The 12,836-nt window shown below is 33.4% G+C and overlaps 1 protein-coding gene across 1 annotated transcript; it reads right to left on the bottom strand.

Annotated features, from left to right (window-relative positions):
• Window positions 1–1,510: 1,510 nt before the first annotated feature.
• On the bottom strand, window positions 1,511–11,108 carry LOC132748725 (RNA polymerase II subunit A C-terminal domain phosphatase-like). Its single transcript, XM_060738347.1, has 6 exons — window positions 10,862–11,108; window positions 9,071–9,154; window positions 7,603–7,693; window positions 6,347–6,472; window positions 5,161–5,408; window positions 1,511–4,220 (listed from the first exon to the last, which is right to left on the bottom strand). Exons 1-6 carry the CDS (start codon window positions 11,068–11,070, stop codon window positions 2,201–2,203), a joined length of 2,778 nt encoding a protein of 925 aa, XP_060594330.1. The 5' UTR covers window positions 11,071–11,108; the 3' UTR covers window positions 1,511–2,200.
• Window positions 11,109–12,836: the final 1,728 nt, after the last annotated feature.

The following is a 12,836-nucleotide window of genomic DNA, read 5'->3' as shown; positions in this document are numbered from 1 at the left end:
GGGCAGCCAAGATTTTTACTATTTTTAACTCTGGCGGCTATTTTGTGCAGCGACGCAGAACGTTCTGATGATGTGCACAACAAGGGATGGTACCGATCACTCCTGCAAAGTTTGGCTGAAATCCCACCAGTAGTTTGACCTGTGAAGGCCAGAATAGATTTTTCAATTTTTAGCTCTGGTGGCCATTTTGTGCAGCAAAGCAGAACATGCCAGTGATGTGCACAACTTAGGATGGCATTGATCACTCCTGTAAAGTATGGTTGAAATTCCACTAGAAATTTGACCTGTGAAGGCCGGACAAGCTTAATGCAGATGGAAGAACAACCGGACAGACAGACAGAAGGCAAAAACAATATGTCTCCAAAATATTTTGGGAGACATAATTTCATAAACTTGCTATTGCAAGTCCAATTTTATCAAACTAAGATTAGATATTTAATCTATTGAGGCTAAACAATGAAGAATATTAAAGTTTTTTAAATTTGATCCTGATCCTGAAATCTTTGTAAACACAGGGCCTGGGGCACATTTACACATGTTGACCAACATTCCTATCAAGTTTTATGACTGTCAAATACTTTTTGAGTCACATGTGACACAAATATTTTTAAAGTCATGGGCAATACTCTGACCAAACAAAATTTATCCACAAGCAAAACACCAGCACTTTATAGGAATGTGTTAAATCCACACGAAAAATCCTAGGTGCACAACTTCACATGCTGAGCAACATTCCTATAAAGTTACATGACTCTGTCAAATATTTTTTAAATTACATGCGACACAAATTGAAATTTTTACTAAGTCAAGGGCAATATTCTGCCACAAGCAAAACCCCAGGTGCACAACTTCACATGCTGAGCAACATTCCTGTAAAGTTTCATGACCCTAAGTCAGATACTTTTACACAAGTTAAAATTGCAAAGTTTTACTAAGTCAAGGGCAATAACTCTACAAATACTGATTAAATCCACATGCAAACACCTAGGTGCACTACTACATATGCTGACAAATATTCCTACTCTAGGTCAAATACTCAATAACCAACAGAGGTCATGTTTTAGCGAAGACCAATGCACGGATGGCCCATAAATTATCAAGTTTTTGGTCAGAAACTGATTTAGCATACAAGTTTGATGTGACCTTGACCTTTGACCCAAAATAGGGGTCATCTACAGCTCAAAACAAACACACATATGAAGGGCCAATGGGCTGTGGAGTTATTGGCTTAAAAGCCCTCATTGTGACCTTGACCTTTGAGTCTGCAACCTACAATCAAAGGGGGTCAGCTACTGCCCAAGACCAATGCTCCTTTAATGTTTGAGGGCCCTTGGTTGAAGTCTTAAGTGTCAGACACTGTTTTGACATACGTCAATTTGACCCTTATCTTAAGAGCCCTTGACAGTAAAAAATAGAGGTCATCTAATACACCTATGAAGTTTATCATATTGAATAGAAATTATGTGGAACAGACTGAGAGCATGCTGCAAAAGGGAACATAAATACCACAACATATATTCATGTCAAATACATGTATTTATTTGCTTACTCACTCACAAACAAAATGGCAATACTTATTGTAATTCCACAAATCAAATAGCACTTGAAACATAAATGTTACTAAACAATGAAATGTTACTTAACATAGAAATGTTTTTATTATCCATTATGAAATGGAATAACTATCACAATTATTAATTTGGTGTGACACAATGACTCAGCAGATTACATATATAAACATTGGTTCAAACTTAATCATGAATTTCCTTTTTCATGTAAAGTGTAAGAGAGAAAATTCAGTAGCATTTTCTATCTAAAAGGATTATCTAATTCAATACTTATTTTTTCAGAATTACTTGAGAAAAGGGAGTTAATTGGTACCAGGCACATGAATTTTATGGGTAAAAGTTTCAAGGATAAAAATTCTGAAACTTAACAATTATTTTTCAAGAACTGTAGAGAAATACAAGTGTTTTTCGGTTTTGGAAACCCTGGTTCAGGTCAACAATCAGAAAAACTTTCACCCATGAAATCTTCAGATAACGTCTTTCTTAGTTAAAAACCTTTTAGTTGGTTATTTATAAAAAACTCGCGAATAATTTTCTTACATTACTCTTATTTATCTCTACACAGGTTAATAAATTGACTGCCATATTAAAATTTGTCTTAGTTTTAACCATGTCAACATAAACATTTATTCCTATGACAAAAATTCTTTCATCACAGCATCTGCAATTTCTTCATCAACCGAGCCAATGGATTCTTGATATTCATCCTCTGAATTTTCTGTTTCAGGTCCAAACGCATCCATTATTTTATCAAATTTATCTTGGTCAGTTTCACTTTCATACTCTGGTCCTACGTCATGATCAGGTGAGCTTGAGACCTTCAGTTCATCATCTGAAGAAGATTTGGGCGACATTTTCTTTTTCAGACCCCAACCTCTTGGTGTATTGCCAGTCAAGCTATCTTCACTGCTCGAGTCATCTAAATTATCTTTCTTTTTAAGCACTTGTTTTCTGAAACGAGACTCTCGTAATTCTTCATCTTCAGAACTTTCATCATTATCATCATCCATTTCATCTTCAACTTCTTTATCCATGTATGCAAGATCATCATCTGAGAATGCTAACATTGGATTGTATGACATAGAAAAATTACGTTTCTTCTCATTATCACCTGAGCCATTTGGTTGTTCATTTTCATCATCATTGTCAAAAACTTCAGTTTCATCGAAATCCTTTTTAAGACTATCCGATGAATCGACTTTCTTCATTCGTTTCGAGTCTTTTTCACTAGTTTCTTCTGTTTCCTGCTGCCTCTTTCGTTTTGAATCTTTCTGAAGCTTGGAAATATCAGGACTGTCTCTACCTTGTTCATCTGTGTCTGAAGCTGCTGGTATTGGAAACAAACTTTCCTCTACCTTCTCCCAGCGCTCTGAACAAGACCACAACCAATCAGGGTTTACTTTTTTCACATGTTTATACTTCATTGCAGTTCGTACTTTACTTGTACCTGGTCTGGCAGCAACAAGATGCGTTGTAAACTCTTCAGGATTGTCTTCATTATGTTTTGACTTAAAATCTGTGTGAATATTGGCACCTAAAGCTTTAGCTACAATGTACGCTCTGCTTTTTTCAGGTGGCATGTTTGTTGGAATGACACCACTGAAAACAATATTGCAGCCTTTGAGTACTTTTTTCTTAATATATGGAATGAGACTTTTTAAGCTTGGCTTTTCTTCTTTTTCCTGAGTTTCCTTCTCTTCAGATCCTTTATCTTTTATCTGATCATAGAATTTATAGAAAGCTGAATGAATTGTTTTTAAGATTTCCTCCAAGTAAAATAAATAATCATCTTCATCATCCCATTCTATCAATTCTATTTCATCTTTATTATCAGTTTCTAAATCCCCACTTTCCTTGTTCCCAGTACCACCTTCTTTCATTTTTGTTTCATCAGGTTTTGATTTTTTATCACTTTTATCAGTTTCAGCATCCACAGAATCATTTGTCTCCATGTTGCTTACTTTCTTCTCTGTCTCAATGCTTTTATTGATTTTTTCACTGTCAGATTCATTACCAGAGTCTTGATCTACTTTAGCTGTAGCATCATCAGTGTTCTTTTCACTCACATTTTCTGTTTTAGTTTCACCAGAGTCCTGATCTACTTTAGCTGTAGCATTATCAGTATTCTTTTCACTCACATTTTCTGTTTTAGTTTCACTAGAGTCTTCATCTACTTTAGCTGTAGTGTTATCAGTGTTCTTTTCACTCACATTTTCTGTTTTAGTTTCATCACCTGTTTCTATCTTTGCCTCATCAATATCACATTTTGTCTCTTTTTCATTTTTTACTTCTTCAGGTTCATTCCCATCATTTGGGTTCATCGCACTTTGAGAATCTTCTGCTGTCTTTTCATTATTACTTTTTTTATTAGACTGTGCAACTGTTTTTTCACTACAACTTCCTGTTTTAGACTGAGCTTCATCTGATTTTTCATCATTACTACCTGTGCTAGACTGTGATATTTTTCTCACTCTGTGAACTAAAGCCTCACTATCATGCTCTGTTTTGGTAAGACCAGGTGGTGCGTTTATATCAGCTGTACCTTGAAAGAATCTGTATGGCTTAACATGAACAAGATTTGGTGAGAAATGCCAGACGTCTTCTCTGTCATCTATAATACACACCATAGCATCTCCACATGGAAATAAAGCCCTAAAATATTCGAAATATGGTATTTTAACAACTAGCCATTAACATACATGTCATTTCAATCAGTCTTGTTATTGTGAGATCTTGAGTGTAAACTTTGTATATCTAGTATTTGGTATCTTAATTCATATATTTATTCTTCATCACCGGGACAGAAAAATAAAAATATATGCCCCTATATTTTAAATCTATTATACATAAATTGAATGACAAAAACAAACTAGAAATGTATGAGGATGTAGGATACAAATGCCTGTATGGTCCACAGTTTTGTCAATCTACTGACAACGGGGCAGACGTAGGAAAAGAGCAAATCTATATGCCCTGCCAAAACTGTGGCCTTAAAAATTATTGAAGAATTTAAAAAGGCATCTCTGCATCATCTATACTAGTTTTGTTTGTTTGCTTGGCATTTAGCCACATTGACATGGTTGTGTTGAAACATTCTACCATTATTAGTGAAGGAAAACCCCACCTGTCTCTTTGAACATTATCATTTAAGACAGAGAGAGGCACCTAGCTTAAGTCATTGGCCTTATAGCAGCATGCCTCCAGATTCATGCTTATTTTCAAAATGTATTTAAAAGTAAAATATTTTGAAGTGAACAAATGAATAACTTATACATTGTAAATGTCATTTACAATAGATCTATGTAAATTAGCAAAACAAGGTCAAAATATGCTGCATAATGCACACAAAAAAATCCTTACACATATGCTGATAAATACTGCAAAATCATTCATTACTTGCACATACCATGAAAATTATTACTTTAATCTTGAATCTTTTTACTTTTATTAAATTCTTAGTACATTTTCTAAAGCTTTTGAAATATTTTGGCTCATCTTGAGGCATGCAGCTTTAAGCATGCTCAAACAAATGTTTGGTATAGTGAAAAAATCACAGAATTTTCAATTTAGATGTTTTGAGTAATAAACTTACTTTAAATTGGCTGTTTTTGACTGAGCATTGAAACACTCATCTCTAGATAGAATCCTATGTGAAAAATATTTTCCCTCTGGATCCAAGATCTTCGCTATTGTATGAGCATATATTCTAGAACCAAAGGTACAAATATGAAGCTCGAAGAGTTGTGAGATATTCTTCAGAAAAGTCTCTGTTTGTGGGCGGAGTCTTGTATGGTACCACAGTAACTGATTTCCATGCCATAACTGATAATGATGAACATCCTTAAAAAGATTCAAAAATGAACAGAAAATATTTTCAAGCTCTCAATAAATTCATCAAAATTAAACAATTTGATTATCAAAGACATTACTTTTTTTCCCTTTTCCCTGGTTTTTGTTCGTTTCAAGTTACAGATACTACTATAGTTATACAGTTTACAGAATTTAAAAATTTAAGATATATGAAACAACTTTAAGGAACCAAAATGTCTAAGTACACATTGATAGATTTCTTCCTTTATAGATAACAGCCATTCATGTTAAACATGAACACAAAATTATCAAAATTCACATTTTTAGAGTCATACATTTAACTACTTGAGAGCAATCAGAGGTCAAAAACCTTTTTTTATTCTTCTCTAAAAATATCAATTCTGAAAGTGATATCAATAGAGCTGACATCAAAAGAAATGACATAATATGAGGTTATCATAAATTGTGGAGTACAATACTGAATTCTATTGGATGAGTACACAGCTGTCATAACTGTATTTGACCAGGCGCTAGTTTTTCTGCTGGTACGAGTCCAATAGAACCAGTATTGTTCTAAACCATGTTTCATGACTTCTTAATTTCACACCACCATTTCTTTCACAGAACTTTGTTACCTTGATTACAATAAGAATTTGATATGGAATTTGGACTCTCAAAAAAATAAAAACAAGGGTTGATGAGGTCCAATATGGATTTGAATCAAAACTTTTGACTCTGGAAATAAATACAACACTATACAAACTATGGAAATGAAAATTAGGCTGTAAGGAGTGTGACGTAGATTTGTTACACTCGAAATGAACACAAGGCTAAATTGATAAGATTGGATCCGATAATTTCTATTAGTACATCACTTGGCACAAAACACTGAAAATGCAGTTATATTTTATAAGGTGTGAAATAACCATTACTAGTAACTTTTTATCTCCCAATTCTCTTGTACTTACCTTTAAATTAGCAGGTATGTTATCATTTGTTGTGTGTATAAGCGTTTGATCAAGGTCCACTAACAGCACGAGTTTCCTGGTCTTTATCAGTCTTTCCTCATCTGCTTTCCCCAACTCTTGTGCTAGCTGAATTATCAAAATATAGTGACATGATATCAGAAGTTTTATTGTGAAAACACCAGTTTATATCAATTACGCATCATGTATCAGTTATACAGTAGATAATTCTTATAAAGTTTGCAGCGTTTTTCTCTATTATTCTAGAAATCCTCCATTTAGTACCAGTAATATCCATTGCTCTGCAAACTAAAGCAAACTTCTACATCAAAGCTTAACAATTTTAAGAAAATCACACTTTGTCTGTATAAACAAATTAAGAAGAGAAAACCTCGTTCAAAAATCTCTTTGAATCAACAGTGAATAAATAGCATGCAAATCTTTAAGATTTCAACAAAAAAATCATAGCTAAGCAGACAGAGCATACATCCTACATAATCCCTAAAATGATAACAGACAGTTCCAAAATTGGAAGCAAGTCCATTTATGAAATTCAGCAGTTTATGGGGTTAAAGAGCCCCCCACCCACCGCGTCTAAAAATGACAAGGTGGACAAAAGCCCCCCCCATGAAATTTACACAGGACAAAAGCCCCCCCATAAAAAAGTAAAGGTAGGACAAAAGCCCCCCCCCCCCCCATGGTCAATCAAATTTACATATAGTGTATTAAAGTTGTGTTTTTTATGTGTTTAAAAGATATGTATGGACATCACATGTAGGTGACATAAAGCTAAGGATATTAATTTGATCCCCTTACAAATTTACAAAAGTGATTAAACATTACTACTCTTCTGACCCTTGTTGTGTATATGAAAAGCTATGAATTCAGTATCGCATGCATGCATTATTTCATCTGTTATCATATACTTTTTTATCACTTCAATATATACATTATAAATAAACAAATAAATACATCATAAATAAACATTAAAACAAATTATTTTCATTTTTATTTAGAACTTTGTGTGAAATTTGATGAATTTGAGCACCTGTGCATGGGAAAAAAGATGGGGGGGCTTTAGTCCTACCTGTATTTTTGATGGGGGGGCTATTGTCCTATGTGTAAATTTCATGGGGGGGGGGGGGGGGGGGGCTTTTGTCCACCTTGTCATTTTTTAGACGGGGGGGGGGGGGGGACTTTCGTCCGGGGGGGGGGGGGGGGCTTTTGTCCTACACTCAAATCAAAGTAAACTTACATACCTGTTCACTAACTATAAGTTCTGGAATACTATGAACCATGGCAACAGAGGCACTCACTTCCTCCTTCCTGTTTCCAGCAGTTGAGTTCTCACTATATAAAAATGAAAAATAAATTACTCTCTATTTAAAACTACACTGCTTATCAAAATAATGATAATGTCATAACAGGTCAATATGGAAAAAAAATCATAAAAGGAAAATAAAAAATTGAGGGGGAAATAAAAGCAAGAATTTGTTATCAATTTTCACACCATTAAGCTAGCATGTTCAATAACTTATTGGTCATAACACTAGTAGAACACACTTGTATTATAATGAAATAAATTTCCTCTCACAGTGTGTGCTGACCTATATATTAATAACTTTTAATATACCCATATAAATAACCTTTTGACAATTGTGAGCTATGAAATAGAAAAAAAAATAACCTCAAAAAAAAAGACCAATATTCATCAAAACATGCCCTATTAAAATTTAGGTGTTATTCTTCATACATATTCTTGACAGTCTTTGAAAGGCAAAAATAGGGGGCTGGATGCTGGACAAGATTCTGTGTTAGAATTATTTCTCTGGCTTCAGTTCTATACTAACTGTCTATATGTAAGACACAGATATCCTCTTACAGCAGTTCAACACAGCATGATACTATTCAAAGTAATAACCAACAATCACTTTATCAAAGTCAATCATTCATGTAAATTGAAATATTATAATACAAAACTTCCTGTTGTGAAAAAGTAACAGCACATCCGAGAGATATGCAATGTTTGGGATGTTGTCATAAATGTCATATTTACCCACTTTAATATTTAATACCCTACATGAATGAATGCATGGCATTATATATTTCAGCATTTAACAATATTTTAATATTGTTTTAAATGTTTTTTTTTGTTTTTTGTTTTTTTATTTACGATCATGTTCTTAGTCTCTCATAACTCTTTTAGAATGGTTTTGTACACATTTTTCTTTTATAAGTTAACTTTGTTATATTTTGTTAATGTATGTACAAAAGTGAGACTTAAATAAACAAATTGTCTTCTCTTGTCTTATATGAACCAGTTCCATAATCTGACAAGTACAATCAGCGTCATATATTTATTTGTAGCTATCAGAAAACCTTAAAGGAACTCCACTGAGGTTCAAAAGCCTATAAACATAAATTTGAGTGTCTCACATAGATCAACTGGGGCACTTAAATCAAATAGATATTCAAAAGATATTCAAGAAATATACTCGAAAAGATAGTCCACTGTATGGTCAATCAGCACTTTTCAGAAATTATTAACAAGACAGTTTTTTGAGCAGTGAAAATAATAGCAGTTTTGGGGCTTATGATAATGACAGTCCTAATAAATTCAAATTAAGATTTACACTGCAATTACCGGTAATATTTTTTCAATTTTCTCATAGAAGTGTTTTCTAGACTTTTTTATATTTACACTTATAAAATTCAACAAAAACATACATTCTAAGGTCAGCTCCACAATCTGCACACATATCTTTCATCACGGTGGGATGGTTGCATTCCTGTACTGTAAACAACACTGCCCTAGAAAACAAAAATTATATTCCTGTACCAAACTGACTGAAATTCTAAACATATGAACTAATTTCACCTAATATGTCGCACATTGTATTGGTCTGCTTTATATTAATTAAAATGGTGTCCTATAAATATGGCTGCTGTGTTGACAGATGCTTACTATAAACAAATAGCTGGGAGACAATTAAAATATTATGTAAGGATAAATTAAGGTTCTTGGACACAGCGCTTCCTCAAACTCCATTGACACTGTTATCTGAGTTGTCTCGCAAAATTCAAGAAATGCACACATACAATGTATGATACATGATAAAATCTGCACAAGTCGATTTGACATATGGGAGTTTCAAGACAACTATGCATTAATTATTACCTTCAATGCACTCTTACTCACCTATTAAATCCTACATTTCAAATAACCCAATAAAAATGTATAATAACAGTGTCTATTCTAGGATATGAAAAACAGGGGATTTTTATCAAAAACTGATAATTCATTACATTTGTTGATTTTTTTTGCTTCTTTCTCTATGTAAAATTTTCCCCCTGCCTCTGAAAAAATAGGGGGGAATTCTCAAAAATATGGGTGAATCCCCCCATCCCCCCTCCTAGAATAGACACTGAATAATACAACTCGTGAAACCCTACCCCTGTTAGTCTACTAAGCGAGTATTAATCAATTTACTTCTACAGTTATTATCCAGACAAGTGCTGCGGACAGACGGGACAACAACGCAGATACGTTTAGCTTTTCCTATTGTCATAGTTACTCCATAGGAACTTGAAATTCTATCAATAATCGCCCTAAAGTCTCATTAAAAACAAAATCCATACCTATATATAAAAAAACGTGTTTTTTTTTTTTACAGAGAGCTTGAAGAGCTGACCGTAAGGGCCTGCTTGCAAAGGGAGCTTTACGGTAACGCGAATACCTGCTAGCTATGATGGTTTTGAAAACTTTCATCCGATGTACCAAACTGACACATTGCAACTTTTCGAATTACAAGATAACAATAAAATCTGTGTTCTAATTGAAAACGCAAGCGTAGACTGGTGTCCTGCGCAATTATATGGGAACCATAATAAAACAGGCAACCACAATAAACGGAAGCAGTGTATAAAATACCAAATGACAATTTTAAAACGGAAAATGTAAAATAAAAATGAACGATTATTCAGTCTCACTAAAAAGCGATTATTTAATACTATTTCAAGGTAAAAGTAAATCAAGCTCGCTTTGAGGCTTTGCCTTTTTCATATTATACGGGGAAGTCAAAGAACGCGCTCGCGAAGCGGGTCCGGACTTTGGCTTGCCCGGCTATAGACTACATGTGTATATTTAAAAAAAAATGAAATAAAAAACAATTAAAAAATATATAGAATTCTATACCTATCAATGAAATTTTCAGTGTCAGTTCTAGTCAGGCGCCGCCACTTACAATGTAATGCAATGATAATAGGCGGGGTATTCCGATAACGGAACAAATCTCATCTTTTCGGATAAATGATAATGGTCGAGTGTTCCGAGTGAAGCGATGCATATAATACCGAATGACACCTTTAAAACGCTTAAACGGAAAGAATGAAAGGAATTTTTAATGACTTCCCCGCTCATAGGCTTTGCCTATTTTCATATTATAGGTATGGATTTTTTTTTCATTGGACTTTAGGGCGATTATTGATAAAATTTCAAGTTCCTGTGGTTACTCATACCCTTTTTTAATCTCCCCACCTTCCTTGGCCACTACTTCGGCTACGATTCCACTATCACTCGATTTCAATTTTTGAATGACATCTGTTCCAGAAGTATACAAGCAAACTAAAGTTCCTTTTGACACTTTCTGTCCTTTCTTAAGCTTCATTTTTGTTATTTTCATATCATTTTGCGCAAAAACTGAAAATGTATTTGTGGGCGCTGCCATTTTGAGCTTAAATTGGCGCTCCACTATCGTAACATACACCGGGCCTTTTAACATCCGCAATGAGGTTGAACACCACCATTAAATATTTTCGTTCGAGTGAAACATATTTAAAATGTAACAAACAAGTGTTAACAAAATACATATTGTGTAGTAATTATGCATTGTTGTTTACTGTAATTTCATTAACCATTTAACAATTTGTATAAATATTGCCTTAGTAAACTAAGTAAATATGTTTTATGCCTTTGTTATTGTCGGTAAATAGCTTATTAGCTAATGTTTCTTGTAATATGTAAACCGACTTAAAATTAAGTTTCTTGTATCTTGCCTAGTTATTTGTCTAAAGACAGTCGTATTTTTAGCTTGAGTCAGTAACATGACGACCTCTCTGTAAAGCTAAACAATTTGTAGACGACACTAATTCAATATTTGTCATAAATGGGCACAATGATATATAATCAGAATGGTGGTGGTGGCGGTGGTGGTGGTATTTTTCACTCCGGCTCACGACAGAAAGCCAACTTGAATTTACCATTGCAAAGTTCACCTGGGCAGGCTGTCAAGCAGATTACCATTACTAGTTGCCTTCACTTTCGCAAGGAACTGATTACTTCTGTATATACATGTACAAAAGCAAAGGTACAGTGCAAATGGCCGTGGAAAGGATTTCATGATTAATCACAATGAAATTGACCCGAAATCAGACTTCGTGACAACATTTTTGTAGCATGCCACTGGTCAAGGAAATGGCATGTTGTCTTAAAAAAATAAACAAAAAATAAATAAAATAAACAACAACAAAAATAAATGCAAAACTATGCACTTTGGGCAAAATGTACCTGTGACTTTTTTTATGAAAGACTCAAGGGAAAAAGACCTTGTCGTGATCATTGCTGCAAAATGACATGTAGTAAACAAGTAGTATTTTTAAAAAATCAATAAGGCTAATAGGAACCAAGGACTCATGGTTAAACTTTTTACTTTTAGGAACAAAGAAATGTTAGTACAGCTTTACAAATTTAATCATGTATGTGACCAGGCCAAATCTTGAATATCATAGAAAATGAAATATTGCAAATCAGATAGGCCACCAGTACAACGGGACACAGACACAAATTTTCAAATAAATGGAAAGAAAGAACTCTAGAAAAACTAGAAACTAGAAAAGTATATTTACTCACAGAGTAAAGCCTAGAGCATCAAGCAGCAAAGTTAGCAAACAACATCAGAATCTTAAAAACGATTTTAACAAGTTAATGGTATATAAACTAAAATATTGTCAATAAACATTTAACATTAAGCACTTAGGGTTAGGGTTAGGGTTAGGGTATTAAGTGTATATAAAACACTGAAAAGAAAAAAGATAAATGTTGCAGGCTCGGTTTGATTGAGCCTGTTCATCGACGATAGTGGAAATCAAAAGCTTCTTTCCATATCTTTTAACACCGGCTTAAGCAGAGAACGCATTTCTAATAATTAACTTTTTTTTACAGTAGATCTAATTTCATAAAAAAAATTCATAAAATACAGTATAGCTATACTGCACTATAATAATAATAATGATAATAATAATAATAATGATAATAATAATAATAATAATAATAATAATAATAATAATAATAATGATGATGATAATAATAATAAACACTTTATTTCATGAAGGTAACATATTAAGAAATACATATCTTATTTACAATATGGCCTTCAATTAAACAAGATAAAGAAAATCACAAATATGTACACACATATCAAAAACATAGACAGCA

Source organism: Ruditapes philippinarum, unplaced genomic scaffold, assembly GCF_026571515.1.
Source record: "Ruditapes philippinarum isolate M1 unplaced genomic scaffold, ASM2657151v2 ctg130_1_1_1_1, whole genome shotgun sequence".
Lineage (NCBI taxonomy): Eukaryota > Metazoa > Mollusca > Bivalvia > Venerida > Veneridae > Ruditapes > Ruditapes philippinarum.
This window is presented reverse-complemented; position numbering and strand designations above follow the sequence as displayed.

Coding starts and splice junctions, on each gene's coding strand:
- LOC132748725 (XM_060738347.1), bottom strand. CDS start 11,070: ATGGCAGCGCCCACAAATACATTTTCAGTTTTTGCGCAAAATGATATG. Junction 9,155..10,861: donor GGTGGGGAGATTAAAAAAGG/GTATGAGTAACC, acceptor TTTGTTTTCTAG/GGCAGTGTTGTTTACAGTAC. Junction 6,473..7,602: donor AACTTATAGTTAGTGAACAG/GTATGTAAGTTT, acceptor TTGATAATTCAG/CTAGCACAAGAGTTGGGGAA.